General features: G+C 34.5%; 1 protein-coding gene and 1 long non-coding RNA gene across 11 annotated transcripts; one reads left to right on the top strand and one right to left on the bottom strand.

Annotated features, from left to right (window-relative positions):
- Nucleotides 1–998: 998 nt before the first annotated feature.
- LOC130935638 (arogenate dehydrogenase 1, chloroplastic-like) lies at nucleotides 999–7,798 on the top strand. 10 transcript variants are annotated; one of them, XR_009067928.1, is made up of 7 exons: nucleotides 999–1,499; nucleotides 1,602–1,709; nucleotides 1,829–1,985; nucleotides 3,915–5,215; nucleotides 5,508–6,502; nucleotides 6,742–7,350; nucleotides 7,584–7,798. XR_009067928.1 is itself a non-coding variant. In XM_057865480.1 (6 exons), exons 4-5 carry the CDS (start codon nucleotides 4,098–4,100, stop codon nucleotides 6,472–6,474), a joined length of 2,085 nt encoding a protein of 694 aa, XP_057721463.1. In that variant the 5' UTR covers nucleotides 999–1,499; nucleotides 1,602–1,709; nucleotides 1,829–1,985; nucleotides 3,915–4,097; the 3' UTR covers nucleotides 6,475–6,502; nucleotides 7,595–7,674. The 10 variants fall into 10 exon arrangements, 8 of the variants coding, with proteins under 8 accessions (XP_057721463.1, XP_057721464.1, XP_057721458.1 ...); XR_009067930.1 differs by lacking the exon at nucleotides 7,584–7,798 and having other exon boundaries at nucleotides 6,742–6,981; nucleotides 7,076–7,458; XM_057865480.1 differs by lacking the exon at nucleotides 6,742–7,350 and having other exon boundaries at nucleotides 7,595–7,674.
- A 104-nt stretch (nucleotides 7,799–7,902) lies between these two features.
- Nucleotides 7,903–9,133, bottom strand: LOC130935640 (uncharacterized). The gene is made up of 3 exons (XR_009067931.1): nucleotides 8,668–9,133; nucleotides 8,382–8,570; nucleotides 7,903–8,264 (listed from the first exon to the last, which is right to left on the bottom strand). It is a non-coding gene; the product is annotated as an uncharacterized LOC130935640 (long non-coding RNA).
- Between the last annotated feature and the right edge of the window lie 7,121 nt (nucleotides 9,134–16,254).

Genomic DNA, 16,254 nt, shown 5'->3' with positions numbered 1-16,254 from the left:
AAAAAAAATTAAAATATTCAATTAACGTAGAGACTCCTACTTCGCTCTTCTAAAAAAAATAGCGTAACTTTCAAATTTTCAAATGAATATCAGAATTTGTTTCAAATTCTCTTTAAAAAATAGTGGGTAGTTTGAAATTTAATTAAATAATAAAAATAAATTAAAAAAAAATCACAAAGTTTAAAAATTTGAATGAATTATGCAAAAGGAAGAATGACTGTTTAAATAATATAATAGAAAAGGGAAGAGATAGTTGATGCAAAATTGGAAAACATTTAGGAGTGGGACAGGATTTTGACCCCAATGAAACAAACAAACTGCTCTTATTTTTGAAATTTTTTCAAATTTAATGATGCAACTACAACCTTTGTTAATATTTCATTCGACCAAAATAATAATAAAATATATTGATTTTTTTAAATTGATCTAAATTAAATTATTAATATTTTTATTATTTTAAAAATTAAATCTTTTATTTATAAATATATATTTTATTTATAGTATAAATAAATTAATTATGAATATATTTTATTTACATCATAAACAATATATGAAATACGTCAATTTTCACATATTACGTGTCTTATTTTATTTACAGTATAAATGAGATATAATTAATTTGTTTACAGTAAATGAGATAAATAATAAGATACAAAAAAACGTAAATTATGTCCAAATTATATATATTGATAAATAAAATAATATTTAAAAAAATCCTCCAAATTAAATTTTATAAAATAAGAAAAAAATAGAAAATTCAGCTTACAAATAACCCCTCATATATTGTACTCAAAGTTCTGAAAATAAGTTGGATCGAATCGGTTGAACTATGAACCGATAAAATTTGTGATCCGATTAGAAACTATAACCATCAAAATTGAAAATTGTTGTTGAACCGTCAAATCAGTTGAAAATCAATCGGTCGAACCGAACCAAAATCTGTCCGATTTTAAAAAATTTTCCCTGACCAAACTGCAGCACCCTGGCGACCTCACTCACTCACTCCTCCTTCCAGCCCCTTCCTGATTGAGAAAAGCAACCTCAAACGGCAACCCTAGCCTCCACTCACTCACTCGCCCACTCTTAACCAGTTAATCCTAAAGGCCTCCCCATTCATCAACTCATCATCAACACTCATCAGCCAGCCACCACTAGCTGCAGCAGGCGGCAGCTCCTACCATTGCCGAACTCCTCTCCTCGGCCAGAGCTCGCCTCGCCACTGGATTTGTGACTGATAGAGAGTGCCGTCGCTGAACGTCTCTGCCACTCACCCTCTTCTCCTCGCGGTGGAATCTCTGCTCGAAGCTCTTCTCGTTGCAGTCGCGAACTGCTCCTGCTCGGCTGTCGTCTCCTCGCCGTAACGAGCTCTGTTCTCGGCGTCTCTCTCTTCAAGATCTCTCTCTATCTCTACGAGGTCATTGTCAGCGCCGTGTTACTCCGAGCTCACACTCTCTCCGAGCTCACTCTGTCACCGCCGTTCCTCCCTCGGCGTCTCACCAGTAGGCAGTTTCATCTTTATTTTTTAGTTAATTTTTAAGATTCTGAGCTGAGTTTGTGTTCTGAAATTGGATTCTGAAGTTATTGTTGTTGTGATTCTGAAGTTATTGTTGGCATGAAGTTTTCTAGTTGTTGCGGTTGGTTCTGTTGTTGGCGAATTTGTGTTGCTGCTTCATTATAATTACTAATTTGCTCGCCGTCTCAGACCGAAGGTCAGTGCTCACTGCTCACTTGTTCTTCGTTTTTTTTTTAAATTTTTTTAATGCTCTGCTCAGAAATCAAATCACATGATGATTAATTGATTATTGAATGTTTTGTGATTTTATTGAAGAAAACCCTTCTCCACTCCAATCTCTTTCCTTCGAGTTCAGAGATCAGAAGCTCAACCAAGAGAAAAACCCTAGCCTCCACCACAGCCGCAGGGAGCAGCCGTGTTTGCCACCGTCCGCCGCAGTCAGGGCTTGTCTCTTTGAGCTTCGTCCGCCGCAGTCAGTGCTCACTTGTTCTTGTTTCTTTTTTATGCTCTTTTCAGAAATCATTGAATGATTATTGAATGTTTACGTTTTTATTGAATGATTATTTGATTAATGATTATTGATTAGCTTTGGCTGCTCTGTTCTGCTGTTGTGTTTTGTGATCTTTTTGGGTAGTGATGAGCTGATGATGTGCTGATTTGTGTTTTATTGTTTTGTGATTTAATTATGCATAAATTGTGACTGTCTTAATAATTAATTGAACTCCAATATTTTGTTCAAAACATTCCCAACCTTGCTGTCCTTGAATGCTGGAAATAGACTGCTTCTACCTGGGTTAGGGAAATTAGATCTTTTATTCTAGCACAATAGCATTAATAAATCTAGCCTTTGAATTATTAGGAATCAGGTTATACTAGTGCTAGGAAATATGAATTATGTTCTATAAGCACCCTTTTATTTGGGTCTTAAGACTGACTTTTGTGTGTCATTAAGTTTCACAAATTGTGCTGCATTATGACTGGCTTAATTCTGAGATTAATTTATTTGTCTTAGTTTAAGGTGGATATATGAGTTTTTAAATATGGTGATATGGTGAAAAAATTTTATTTTTGATTTACTATCTTATTTTCCCATATACAAGTCCTGAACTATACTTTTGTTGTACAGTGCATCCTGCATAGGTTTTTGTTGCATTGAATGGTGCATTTCAATATTTCATACACTTTTGGAGTACTTCGCAATCATGTATAATGCAGCAGTTGTTAGTCAATTAGATTTGGAATTGAAACTTAGTATATTTTTTTATACTAGCTGGGCTACTTAATCTTAGTCTTAATTAAAATATAAGGTTAAGGATTTTACAATTTTTGTATTTCTAATTTTACATGTTAAAAACTGATTGTACTAAGAAGCTAGTTAAAAGCATATTTTTTAAAGCTTTGGACTAAAACTGTATGCAAATACATGAAAAGTAGTTTATTTTACTGAAATTGTAGAGAGTTTGAAGAGAAAAGGGTTCATTTCTTGAATGATTGCTGCTTCTGTTATTTGAAACTTCAAAGATATAACTCCAAAACGATTTTTTCAGTTGAACCACGGTTGAACCGGTTAAACTACTAAACCAATGAGCTAATGACTAAAGCGGTTCGATGACCGGTCCGGTTCTCAGAACCTTGATAATTTCTGCTGTTACTGGTTTTAGATCTGAAATTGTGGTTGATGATTGCTGAATTATTGCTTGATTCTGGCAAGATTGAAAGCATTTCTGGTCGTTAGCGATGATTGAACCATCTTAGAGCTTTTCCTTCCATAACTTGAATCATTGAATGATTAGCTATGCTCCAGTGCTGTTCTGTACTCTATATTCTGTATTTTTGGTGTTGATTGAATCATTGAATGATTAGTTCACTGCTGGTTTTTTTAGTTAATTTTTGGAAAAAGATTGTTAATCTTTGTTAAAATTGTGCTGAAATTTTGCTAAAATTGTGATCAGCTGAAAATTATTTTGAAAATTTTGTTAAAAGTTTTTCGGAGTTTCTATTTGTTCATTATGATCAGTCTTTTGTTAGAGAAGAAATAAATTTGTCATCTTTGTTTTTAATGAAGAAATAGATGAATTGAATTAACTGAATAAACTCAATTAACCAGATAAGTAGATGATCGAATATTTATTATTGGTTTGGTTAATTCGATGAATTTTTTTTTTGTTTCTTGTAACTATCTTAAATTTCATATATATAAATTTTATACTTATATAAGTTTTGACCTTTAATATTTGGTTTTTTATATTTGACTCGTGTTGTATTTAAATGTGATTATGAGATTTTAATTGGAATTATACTTTTAATCTGTATATATTTAAGATTTATAACAGAATATATTTATATTTTTGTATATTTATTTATAATTTGATGTTATTTTATTATAATTTGGTTATTTCAGTTGAACAACGGTTGAACCGGTGGAACTTCTAAACCGATGAACCAGTAGCTCGAGCGGTTTGATGATTGGTTCAGTTTTCAGATCCTTGATTGTACTTGTGAGTTGACTGCCACGGTTTCGGAGTCCTCTTCACTGTTTCTCTGAGGCCACTGCTAACCACTCAGAACCGCCGCCGAAACAATCATGCTCTCCATTGCAACTCTCAACCCTTCAACCCCATTCAATCACACCCCAAGTTATACTGTATGTCGTATCCTCAACCGTCACTCTCTCCTCCCATCCACATTCTCACTACCACCCAAATCAAATCCCTATTGCTCTTCCTCCACTGACAGACCCCTCCGCGTGCGTGCTATTGACGCCGTTCAGCTCTTCGACTACGAGTCAAAGCTCGCCAAGGAGTTCACTATCTCCCGGCGCCTCAAGATTGCAATTGTCGGCTTCGGCAACTTTGGCCAGTTCCTTGCCGCCACATTAGTCCGCCAGGGCCACACCGTCCTCGCCCACTCCCGCTCCGACCACTCTGCCGCAGCCAAAAAGCTTGGCGTATTGTTCTTCCAAAACCCCGACGACTTATGTGAGGAGCATCCCGAAGTGATCCTCCTCTGCTCCTCCATAATCTCAACGGAGCGCGTGCTCCTCACGATCCCTCTCCAGCGCCTCAAGCGCAGCACTCTCTTCGTTGATGTCCTCTCCGTCAAAGAATTCCCCAAGAAGCTCCTCCTTGAGCTCCTCCCCTCCGATTTCGACGTCCTCTGCACTCACCCGATGTTCGGACCTGAGTCCGCACGTGACGGATGGACCGGCCTCCCATTCGTCTTCGAGAAGGTTCGTATCCTTGACGAGGAGCACCGTGTTTCTCGCTGTGAGAAGTTCCTCAATGTGTTTGCCAAAGAAGGTTGCAGGATGGTGGAGATGAGTTGCGAGGATCATGATCGTTATGCTGCTGGTTCGCAGTTCATTACTCATACCGTTGGAAGGATTCTTGAAGGGTTGATGTTGGAGTCGACGCCGATTAATACGAAAGGGTACGAGAGTTTGTTGGGGTTGGTGGAGAACACTGCTGGGGATAGCTTTGATTTGTATTATGGTTTGTTCATGTTTAATAAGAATTCTTTGGAGATGCTGGAGAAGCTTGATTTGGCGTTTGAGGATCTCAGGAAGCAGCTCATTGCGCGGTTGCATCACGTGGTCAGGAATCAGTTGATGGAGGACGGTGAAAGGTTGCAGCAGCTGGATGGAAGTAACAGCCATGCACTGATCCGGCGAGCTCGTAATGGATCTGCATTGCTGCATTCCAGGTAATTGATATTTGGAACTTGAAAAATCTTAGGAATTTTCGCTATATTGTGTGAATATTTGTGATTGATGTTTTAGAGTGTTCGTGTTGAGATTGAGAGCAAGCAACTTAATCATTTTGAATTTGGAAGATGTTCTTGTGATGGGAAAATGGTTTGTGATTGATGTTTTAGAGTGTTCGTGTTGAGATTGAGAGCAAGCAACTTAATCATTTTGAATTTGGAAGATGTTCTTGTGATGGGAAAATGGTTAATACATAATAATGATTAATGAGTAATGATGCTAATAATGCAGATCCAACGATGTTACTCTGCTAAGTAGTTCCATTTCAAACAATTCTAGCCCGTCTGATGAGAACACAAAGCTCAAGATTGCAATCGTTGGTTTTGGAAACTTTGGTCAGTTTCTTGCAAAAACTATAGTTAGTCAAGGTCATCAGGTTTTGGCGTATTCTAGAACAGACTATTCTGATGTGGCTCGGGAGTTGGGGGTTTCATATTTCAGCAACGCAGATGATCTTTGTGAGCAGCATCCAGAAGTGATTTTACTCTGCACTTCCATCCTTTCGACGGTTAAAGTTCTTAAATCATTACCTTTCCAAAGGTTGAAGAGAAGTACATTGTTTGTTGATGTACTATCCGTCAAAGAGTTCCCTAGAAACCTTTTCCTTCAACACTTGCCTCCTGATTTTGATGTTCTCTGCACACATCCCATGTTTGGGCCGGAGAGTGGAAAGAATGGCTGGAAAAACCTTCCTCTTGTTTATGACAAAGTTAGAATTGGGAACGAAGAATCAAGAATATTGCGATGTTGTCAGTTTCTTGACATTTTTGCTAGTGAAGGATGCCGGATGGTTGAAATGTCTTGTGCTGAACACGATTGGTATGCAGCTGGATCCCAGTTTGTTACACACACAACAGGAAGATTTTTAGAAAAACTGGGGTTAGAGACAACACCAATAAACACAAAGGGTTATGAAACTTTGTTGAGTTTGGTGGAAAATACCGTGGAGGATAGTTTTGATCTGTACTATGGTTTATTCTTGTATAATTTAAATGCCATGGAGCAACTAGAAAGATTCGATTTGGCTTTTGAATCATTGAAGAAGCAACTTTTCGGACGATTGCATAGTATCTACCGAAAGCATCTATTTGAAAATGAAGAACAGATCCTTGCTTTGCCAGAGAGGTCTACGCTGCCACAAAAATCTGAAGACAGTGATGCATCATCACCTCTTTCAAAAACTGTAGATACCAAATGAATTTATGCCAAAGATTTCCATCTCATTTGTAAGCATTTCAGGCCCCAATTATTCTAATAGTAGGTTCAAATAAATTTGTTAATTCTAAAATTTCACATTCAATAATTCTTGGAGTTTGGCTGTTCTGTCCCATTGAAAATAAAAGAAAAATGTTGTAATTCTCAATATATTTTAACTCCTCTATATTTCTTAGTTTTCATTCCATGTCTAGCTTGCTGCATCGATAATAGTGGAGCTGGATGATCATGTATTTAGGTGCCAATGCAGTTATTGCCGATAAATGTAGATTTAAGTGTTCTGAATCTTCAGTGAGATAAAGCGCAGTCCAGTGGATAAGCATCCTGTGTTAGCGCAGGGTTCGGGAAAGAGTTGCATCCAAAGGATATGATGTACGCAGCCTAACCTAATAATTAAATCAGTGGCTGTTTTCACAGCTTTAACCCGTGATCTTGGGTTCACACGGAGACAACTCAATTGTTGTTCTAAAGCTCCCCTTCTGAATCTGAAGTGAGATATTCATTGAAATGAAAAATATAGATACTTTAGATAAAAGTGGGATATTTGTAGGAATTGAGTGACTTAAAATGCAAATATTCACTAGGTATAACGTGAAAGCAGGAAATGATCATGAAAACTGCTGTGAAGTGTGATCATGGACAATGCTGAGGGATGGCAAAAAAATCCGCGCCCATGGATACCGCTCGGATTACCTACGACGAGGAGGTTAACGGGGACATGCAAAATTTCTATAGGGATGGAGACCCACCTCCATGAATAAATGGAGACGGGGGAGGGGATTGAGGTACCCGCCCCACGGGACCTGTGAAATCTCCACAAAAAATAATTTACTTAAATGTCTTTATGTATATAAGTTTTGTAAGTAACTCTAATTCATTTTATTTTAATTTATATGTTGGAAATTTTATGTGTATGTTATTATGTTAAATTTGTGTTTGAATAATGTGTGATTTGATATATTTGGTTGAATTATATAAGATTTTATTATAGTTCTATTAATTATCTTTTAAAAAAATTTAAAACTTAATAATATCCAATTATTCATAGATTTTGAATCATCTCGTTAGTAACAAGTTTAACATTAATGATAGGTATATTTCAGGGCTAAGGGCTAAGGTTATCTTTGGATTGAATGCTCTTGTTGGAAGAACCATACAATCTGGTTCTGCAGTTGGACCATGGAACTTCTTCAATGCCGAATCTTTTATCCGTTACATTGTAAGAAAGAATTACAGCATTGCTGGTTGGGAATGTGGTAAGTGTATGCTCCCTCATTACATATATGCCAAAGTAGCAAGCATTAGTGTAATTGATTCAATAAGAGTAAAATTAAAAATGGTGATTTTAAGACTCATTATTTTTGTCACAGTTGGATTTCACATTGAGTTTCTAACACAAACATTGCAAATATTTGTACTCATTTTTATTTTATATATCTAAACAATGCATCTTTTCACCATTGGATAGAATGTGTGATCTGCATATGATAAGTCTACACCCTCAACCAATGGTAGAAAGGTATGTGCAAGGTTGTATAATTAGCACACAATATTTTTCTGAAGAGAATGACACTTGAAAGCTAAAATGAAAATAGTCCACAATAATATGCTGGTCCTCCTTCAACTATGAAATTTAATATTTGGTATCTATAATAATCTGGATTTGACACAAAAGTAGTAGTGTTTAGTAAACCATAGTTTCCTCCAACCAAACTCTGTCTGCAGTATGTTCTGGTGTCATAAACAGCCGACATTCCAAGCTGATCCAAATACCTGTGTTATGATGTATTAACATTAGAGCAAATGCTTGTAGAATCTCCAATGACAAAAAAATAAATAAATAAAAACAAAAATAATGAAAAAAAATCAAGGTGAGTTAGTTGAACTAACCAGAAGCTGTAGACAAATGCATCAGACACAAGATGGTGGCGACTGTTGTAAGCCTCTCCTGCCTCACCAACCCATGCTTTTGCTCTGGTTGCTGATTTTTGAAGTATGTTTTTGAGGCCACTGAATGTGCTAGCCACTCGTCAAGATATGATGGTTCAAGAATTTTTTCAATTAGGTGCTCATCAACTCCTGAATGTAAGATAAAGTAGTAGCTTTTGTTATAACCAAAATTCATAAACATTGGTCAAATATTATAACATTAGTATTCCTATTTGGTGGATGATACCTGGTCCGAGGTTATATATGTGTGATGAGATACCACATCAACAGGTTTACCAGATTTGTTTACAAATTCCTGGAACCAATTTGTTTATAGAAGCTACCTGGAGCAATGACCAGTGGCTTATGCCTAATCCCTCTATATACATCATGATTATGTTTCTTAAAGCAGCAATATCCGAAGCATATTGATCTGCAGAAGCAAAGAAAGAATACCAGGTTGAGAAGAAAAGCATGACCTCAGCTAAATGTTCCATAGTCACATTTCTGAGGACGCCACCAATCAAGAGTTGCACAGACAAAATCATCATCAATCCTTCCAATGTGAGATTTCCCATGTATCATTCCTTTCACTGCTTCATGTCCACTACTTTCCCTTCCATGCATAGCATTCACTCCAGTGAAGCTCAACAAACTCACCACCAAGTAGAACAGACCCACAAGCCTTATCATCAAAGAACCCGCACTTTTTTTCTTTTTTGGTTAACGGTGTGCACTTAAGTTGGAACCATTTCAGCATGTATAATGTTAGGGACTTGGGAGAACGAATACAGGCCCAAATTTAAATGGGATTAAACATTAAAATTGTGGGCCTTCTTGACCAAAAATTAATATTGTGGGTCTTATGCATCTTTATCAAATATTTAAAACCTTCTGCAGGCACCAAAACTTAAGCCAACTAGGTGTGCAGCCGAGGCCTTGGATCTATGGCAGCATCACCTGCCTCGTTGGGAGCTTCATCCGAATTCGAATCCTCAATGAAGAATATAGAACTCATGTTAGTAATAGTAGTGTGTGTGAGTGGAGTGTAATGCACAAGACCAACAAAAAAAAAAGCCAACTAGGTGTACTACTTTGGACTTACATTGACCACAAACGAACAATTTACAAAAAAGAAAAGAAAATTATTAATCCATTTTTTTTCTCGACAAAGAATTATATGATCTATAAGAATTTGTTTAATCGAATTTCACCTAACCAGCAAGGGAAATTATTTCACAACGATAAAGTAGTAAAATAAACAATGTACTACTTAATATTAAATTGATATTTCAGCTTAGTTAACGATAGGTATCCGGATTTTGCATTGTTCATTTGCAGTGATACTTAATTGTTAATTATTATAGTATAGGATAGATCAACAATTCACATGGCGTATAATTCACTATATTATAAAATAGGAAGCGGTTCTAGTATTCTTCGGTACGGAAGTGGAACTTTGTTGTTTCGTTCAATATAGTCACTAAGATATACTATAACTTATTCATACGGTGGAAATATAAAAAAGCTGTCATTGAGTGGAAACGATGAGAAGGAAGCTCAAGGATGTCACGCAACCGGTTTAAAAGTTTCTGTGTTAATACATTTCTCACAATTTTTACACTAACTTCTTTAATATCATCATTATAATATTTATGTCATAAGATATAATTTACAAACCAAAATTAAAGTATTATAATTTTAAAATTTAACATTTTAAAAAAGAAAGCGGCAAAAAAAATTCGATTATAAGTGAAAAATAAACATCAATCCCAATAGTACATCACTTGGTTAATATAAATAGTCCGTTAAGTCAGAATAAATCCAAAAAAAAATGTCAATTTCAGAAAATATATAAGTAGGTATTGGTAAGGAATTTTAGTCTTTAATAATTTGGACTTCTTTTGGACATATAGTAAAAAAATTTAGGCGACAAAAGATCTGAAATTATATACAACTAAATTTATATCCATGAAAAATTAAAATAAATTAATTTATATATATAAAAATTATTTAATAAAAAAATAAAAAATTAATATTAAATTTATGATAAAGTATATTTTTTGTTGTTAAAGTTTGACAAAAATTTTAAAAATATCTGTAAATTTTATTTTATTTCAATTTTGTCTCAGAAATTTTGGATTTGTATCAAATATGGTTAAACTCTACTGCGGTGACAATACTGTAGGAGAGGTCCTGCGAAAAAATAGTTCGGCGCCAGGATGATAAAAAGCTTAAGACCTTTCTTATTACTTTTTCATATCCCTGACCGCTAAATTTTAAAAAAATTAAGACCAATTCTACAATAATTTCATAAGAACAATGTTCAACACAAGCAAATCAAACATAATTTTCATGTATTATTATTCATTAATGTTAAACATTAAAATATGTATAATTAAAATTTATTTAATTAATAAGAATTATACATAAAGAATGTTCAAGAAGGAATTACTAATTAAACATTAAACGTATATTAAATTGCTATATATGATTTTTAACGTAAAAAAAGATAGATTAAAGTTAATGGCAGCATAAACACCTTTTTGGTAATAAACAAAGGATTTAATTAACACGTATTTGGATATAAGTTAAAATTACTAGTAATAATTTTTTTTAAATATTTTACTTTAATAAAGATATAATAAATGTATTAAAAGTTTAAAATTTGTGCATCTATTTTATAAAGACTTTTTAATTAGTAATTTTATCGTATATTATGTTAATTAAACCCATAAACAATTAATAAGATAAACTTATTAAGGAAACAATTATTGCACATTTAGATTGGTGTTTGATTTATAAAGTCATTAAATTTAAAGATAACGAACATGGAAAATTTTAAAATAAGTTTAGCTAATATGTGCATTAAAATTATATAATAAGACTATTATTAATAAAAAATTTTAAATATTGCTTTAATGAATACAAAAAAAATACATTGAAAATTTTAAAATTTTATATATTTTAATAAAAATTTAATTTACAATTTTAACACTTATTCTTAGGATACAAATTAGTTAAATCCATTAAAAATATATAAAAACTCATTCAAATATATACTATTGTAAATTAGGTGAACAAAGTTAAAACAGAAATTGAGATTAATTAATATTATTCTATCATTTATTATATTGTAAAGTAATTATAAAAAAATTAATTTACCTAATTTTTTAAAAAATTGATTTTTAGACATTATTGATATAAAATAATTTTATACATATATTTAATTAAATAATAAAATAATAAAATAATTATTTTTTATATTAATACATAAATGATTTAAAATATAAAATTTAAGATATATAATCATCTAACAAATTAAATATATTTGTTAACTATTATGTAAAATGTCCTTACATCCAAATTAAACTCTAAAGATAACGAAAAAAGATAGAAAAATCATCTTACAAATAGTCCCATCGTATATTGTACTTGTGAGTTGTGACTGCCACGAATTCAGAGTCCTCTTCACTGTTTCTCTGAAGCCACCACTAACTACTCAGAATTGTCGCCAAAATAATCATGCTCTCTATAACATTTTCACTATCAGAATATCACACTTTCGCCTGCGTCACTCTGATAGCAAGAAGCATTACGACGAATTCATATATCTAATAATAAAATAGGAGCTTTTGACTCGAAATCATATGCTGTTTTCTTTAGAGAAAAACTGGAAAAAAAAACTTTATCTTAAAAGCAAACAAGCATATGCATAAATACAAAACTTTCTACATAAATAGCTTATAAGAATAATATACATACAAAATGTTGACTAGATCAAATCAAAATCAGATTCCTAATTCCTTTCTTGAATCTTTTATGTAAATAGAATTAATTATAAATCTTTTCCTTTTTAGGTTTAGCTTAATTTTAGGGATTTTATGATTAGAAATCTTTCCTTTATTTTAGGCTAGTATTTTTCCCTTCTTTTCTATTTTCTAGTTATTTCTATTTCTGTAATTCCTCTATAAAGAGGCTGATTCCCTGTACATTTGATAACACAATACATTCAAACACTTCAATTTGGTATCAGAGCAGGATCTCTACACTTTGCCTCTGATTTATAGCTATGGCTGACAGTTCCTCAGTCATTAATCCTAAACAAAAGGAGAACACCACTCCTACTCCATCAGATTTAAAATTTGAGCAACGGGTACTAGTTAGTGGTGACTCCCATTCAGTTCAGATCACCACATTTCGACTCAATGGGTCAAATTACCTTAGGTGGTCTCAATCAGTTCAGATGTATATCCGTGGAAGAGGGAAGATTGGATATCTCACTGGTGAGCGAAGCCAGCCTAACATCACTGACCCACAATATCATGTGTGGGATACCGAAAATTCCATGGTGATGACATGGCTGGTGAACTCAATGGAGGAGGATATCAGTAGTAACTACATGTACTATACCACAGCCAACGAATTGTGGGATAGTGTCAAGGAGATGTACTCTGATCTTGGGAATAAATCCCAGATTTATGAACTTACTCTAAAAGCTAGAGAAATTCAACAAGGGAGTGACAATGTCACCAAATATTTCCACACATTGAAGCGGGTGTGGCAGGATCTTGACCACTTCAATAACTACAAGTGGAATTCAGCCGCTGATGCCAAACACCACCAACAAACAGTGGAAGAAGGGAGGATATTCCAGTTTCTTGCTGGCCTCAACGTGGAGCTAGATGAAGTTCGTGGTAAAATTATTGAAAGAGCAATCCTACCCTCAATTGGAGAAGTATTTGCTGAAGTTAGAAGAGAGGAAACTCATAGAGCTGTGATGATGGGAAAATGCAAGACTGAACAGACCTCTTTGGAGTCTAATGCACTTTTAGTGGCACCTGCTGCACTTAAAAGTTCATCAAATCAGAAGCACCCCTCCAATCTTTGGTGTGACCACTGCAATAAACCTCGTCACACCCGAGAAACCTGCTGAAAGATTCATGGAAAACCAGCACATCTTAAAGGCAGCAAACCTGGTCCCAAAATACACTCTACCCCAACTGCTCATGAGGCTGAAAAATTATCATTGAGTAAGGAACAGGTTGAGCAGCTCATAAGGCTGTTAAATTCCATTTCTGTGTCTAGTACTTCTAGTGGTTCTTTGGCTCAAACAGGTAATTTTAGTATTCCTATGTCCCTTAACTGCACCTCAAACTTGAATGCACCATGGATTGTCGATTCAGGTGCATCTGACCATATGACCAGCCTCTCCCCTTTATTTAAAACTTATTCTCCTTGCTTTGAAAATGAAAAAATTAGAGTTGCTGATGGTAGTTTTTCATCTATTGCTGGAAAAGTTACAATTAAACTGTCCAAAAACATTGACCTAAGAAATGTCCTACATGTACCAAAGTTTTCTTGTAATCTTCTCTCTATTAGTAAGATCTGCAAGGATTCCAATTGTACTGTGACATTCTTTGACACTCATGGTATTTTTCAGGACCGGACTTCGGGGAAGATGATTGGCAGTGCTAAGATGATGGATGGGCTTTATCACTTTGAGGATATTTCAGAGGATAAAATAGCTCAAGGATTTAGTGGTATAAGTTCTATGCCTATAAAGGACCAAATAATTCTCTGGCACAATAGACTAGGACACCCTAGTTTTCTATATCTCAAACATTTATTTCCAAGTTTGTTTAAAAATATTGATTCTTCCTTACTTAAATGTGAAAGTTGTATTCGTTCAAAAAGCCATAGAACTCCTTATTACTCTCAACCTTATCATGCATCTAAACCTTTCCACTTGATTCATAGTGATGTATGGGGTCCATCAAAAATAACAACTCAATTTGGAAAAAAATGGTTTGTAACTTTTATCGATGACCACACACGACTATGTTGGATCTATCTCATGCATGAAAAATCTGAGGTTTCTAAAATTTTTCAGTATTTTTCAACAATGGTATAAACACAATTTGACACAAAAATTTCAATATTAAGAAGTGATAATGGCACTGAATACTTTAATAAAAATCTTGGTGAATTTCTTCAAAAGAAAGGTATTCAACATCAATCTACATGCCCCAATACACCCCAACAAAATGGCATTGCTGAAAGGAAGAATAAACACCTTCTTGAAGTAGCACGTGCCATTATGTTTGAGGGTAATGTTCCAAAGTATTTATGGGGAGATGCTGTTCTAACAGCAGTTTATCTCATAAATCGAATGCCCACACGTGTGTTAAATTACTCCACACCATTGGATACTTTTAAAAAGAATTTTCCAGCATGTAGGTTGCATTTTGACTTACCTTTAAAAGTATTTGGTTGCACTGTGTTTTTACATACACCTTCATATCGAAGTAAACTTGATCCAAGGGCAGAAAAATGCATTTTTATTGGCTATTCCCCAAGTCAAAAGGGTTATAAATGTTTCAATCCACACACCAAGAAATTTCATGTAAGTATGGATGTTACTTTTTTGGAACATGAAACCTTTTTTCAAAAGAATTCTCTTCAGGGGGAGAGTCTAAGGGAAGAAAATTTTTTGCATGAACCTTTACCCACTCCTATCTTACATATTGAGGATACAACTTCCACTAATCAAGTAAATTCTGAAACAATTGCAAAACAAGATGTGAAAACCAATTCTGAAATTTTGCCAGAATTAGTTAAAATCCAAACAGGAAAAGAAATACCACAAGAAAAGGAGCTTCGGTGTTATGTTCGGAAATATCCCAAGAAGACTAGAGAACAGCCCATCATCTCTGTACCAACCCAATCTGAAAACCCGGAAGATGGCCCAACTGTAGTACTTCAGGAACTTCCAGGTAAATCTGAAATTGTCACTTCTAATAATAATTTGCCAATAGCCCTTAGGAAAGAAACCAGAACCTACACCAAAAAAGTACTCAAAAACAGCACCAACCATCCTATTTCCAATTATGTCTCTTACCAAAATCTCTCTCAAAAACATCGAACTTTTACTTCTAAAATTACAAATCTGTTTGAGCCTAGAAATATAGAGGAAGCACTAGATGATCCCAACTGGAAATTAGCAGTGATGGAAGAGTGGCATGCACTCAAGAAAAATGAAACTTGGGAGATTGTAGATCTGCCACAGAATACAAAATTGGTTGGCTGCAGGTGGGTTTTTACCATCAAGTGCAATGCTGATGGAAGCATAAAGAGGTATAAGGCTAGGTTAGTAGCTAGGGGATATACACAAACCTATGGAGTAGATATCGAGAGACTTTTGCTCTAGTTGCCAAACTCAGTTCTGTGCAGATTCTCTTATCTCTTGCTGCGAATTACAATTGGCCTTTACATCAATTGGATATAAAGAATGCTTTCCTGAATGGAGAACTAGAGGAAGAGGTGTTCATGAAACTTCCACCTGGATTTGAAGCTGAACTAGGGAGGAACAAAGTGTGCAAACTAAAGAAATCTCTCTATAGATTGAAACAATCCCCATGAGCTTGGTTTGAACGACTTGGAATGGTGGTGAAGGGACTTGGTTATACTCAAAGCCAAGCTGACCATACACTTTTCTATAAGCATTCAGCAGCTAATAAAATTGCCATCTTAATTGTATATGTGGATGACATTATTCTGACAGGTGATGATTTTTGGGAGCTAAAAGACTTGAAGGAGAAGCTTACCAAAGCATTTGAAATCAAAGAACTTGGCTCATTAAAATACTTCCTTGGAATTGAATTTGCAAGGTCTAAGGAAGGCATTTTTATGAACCAACGAAAGTACATCCTAGATCTTTTAAAAGAGACAGGATTACTTGGTTGTAAAGCTGCTGAAACACCCATAGAGCCCAACTTAAAATTGAAGCCAGCTGAACCAGAAAATGTAATGGACAAAGGGAGATATCAGCGGT

This window comes from Arachis stenosperma, chromosome 6 (genome assembly GCF_014773155.1).
Source record: "Arachis stenosperma cultivar V10309 chromosome 6, arast.V10309.gnm1.PFL2, whole genome shotgun sequence".
In the NCBI taxonomy this organism is placed as follows: Eukaryota; Viridiplantae; Streptophyta; class Magnoliopsida; order Fabales; family Fabaceae; genus Arachis; species Arachis stenosperma.
The sequence above is the reverse complement of the archived record's forward strand: the minus strand, read 5'-3'. Positions and strand labels throughout refer to the sequence as shown.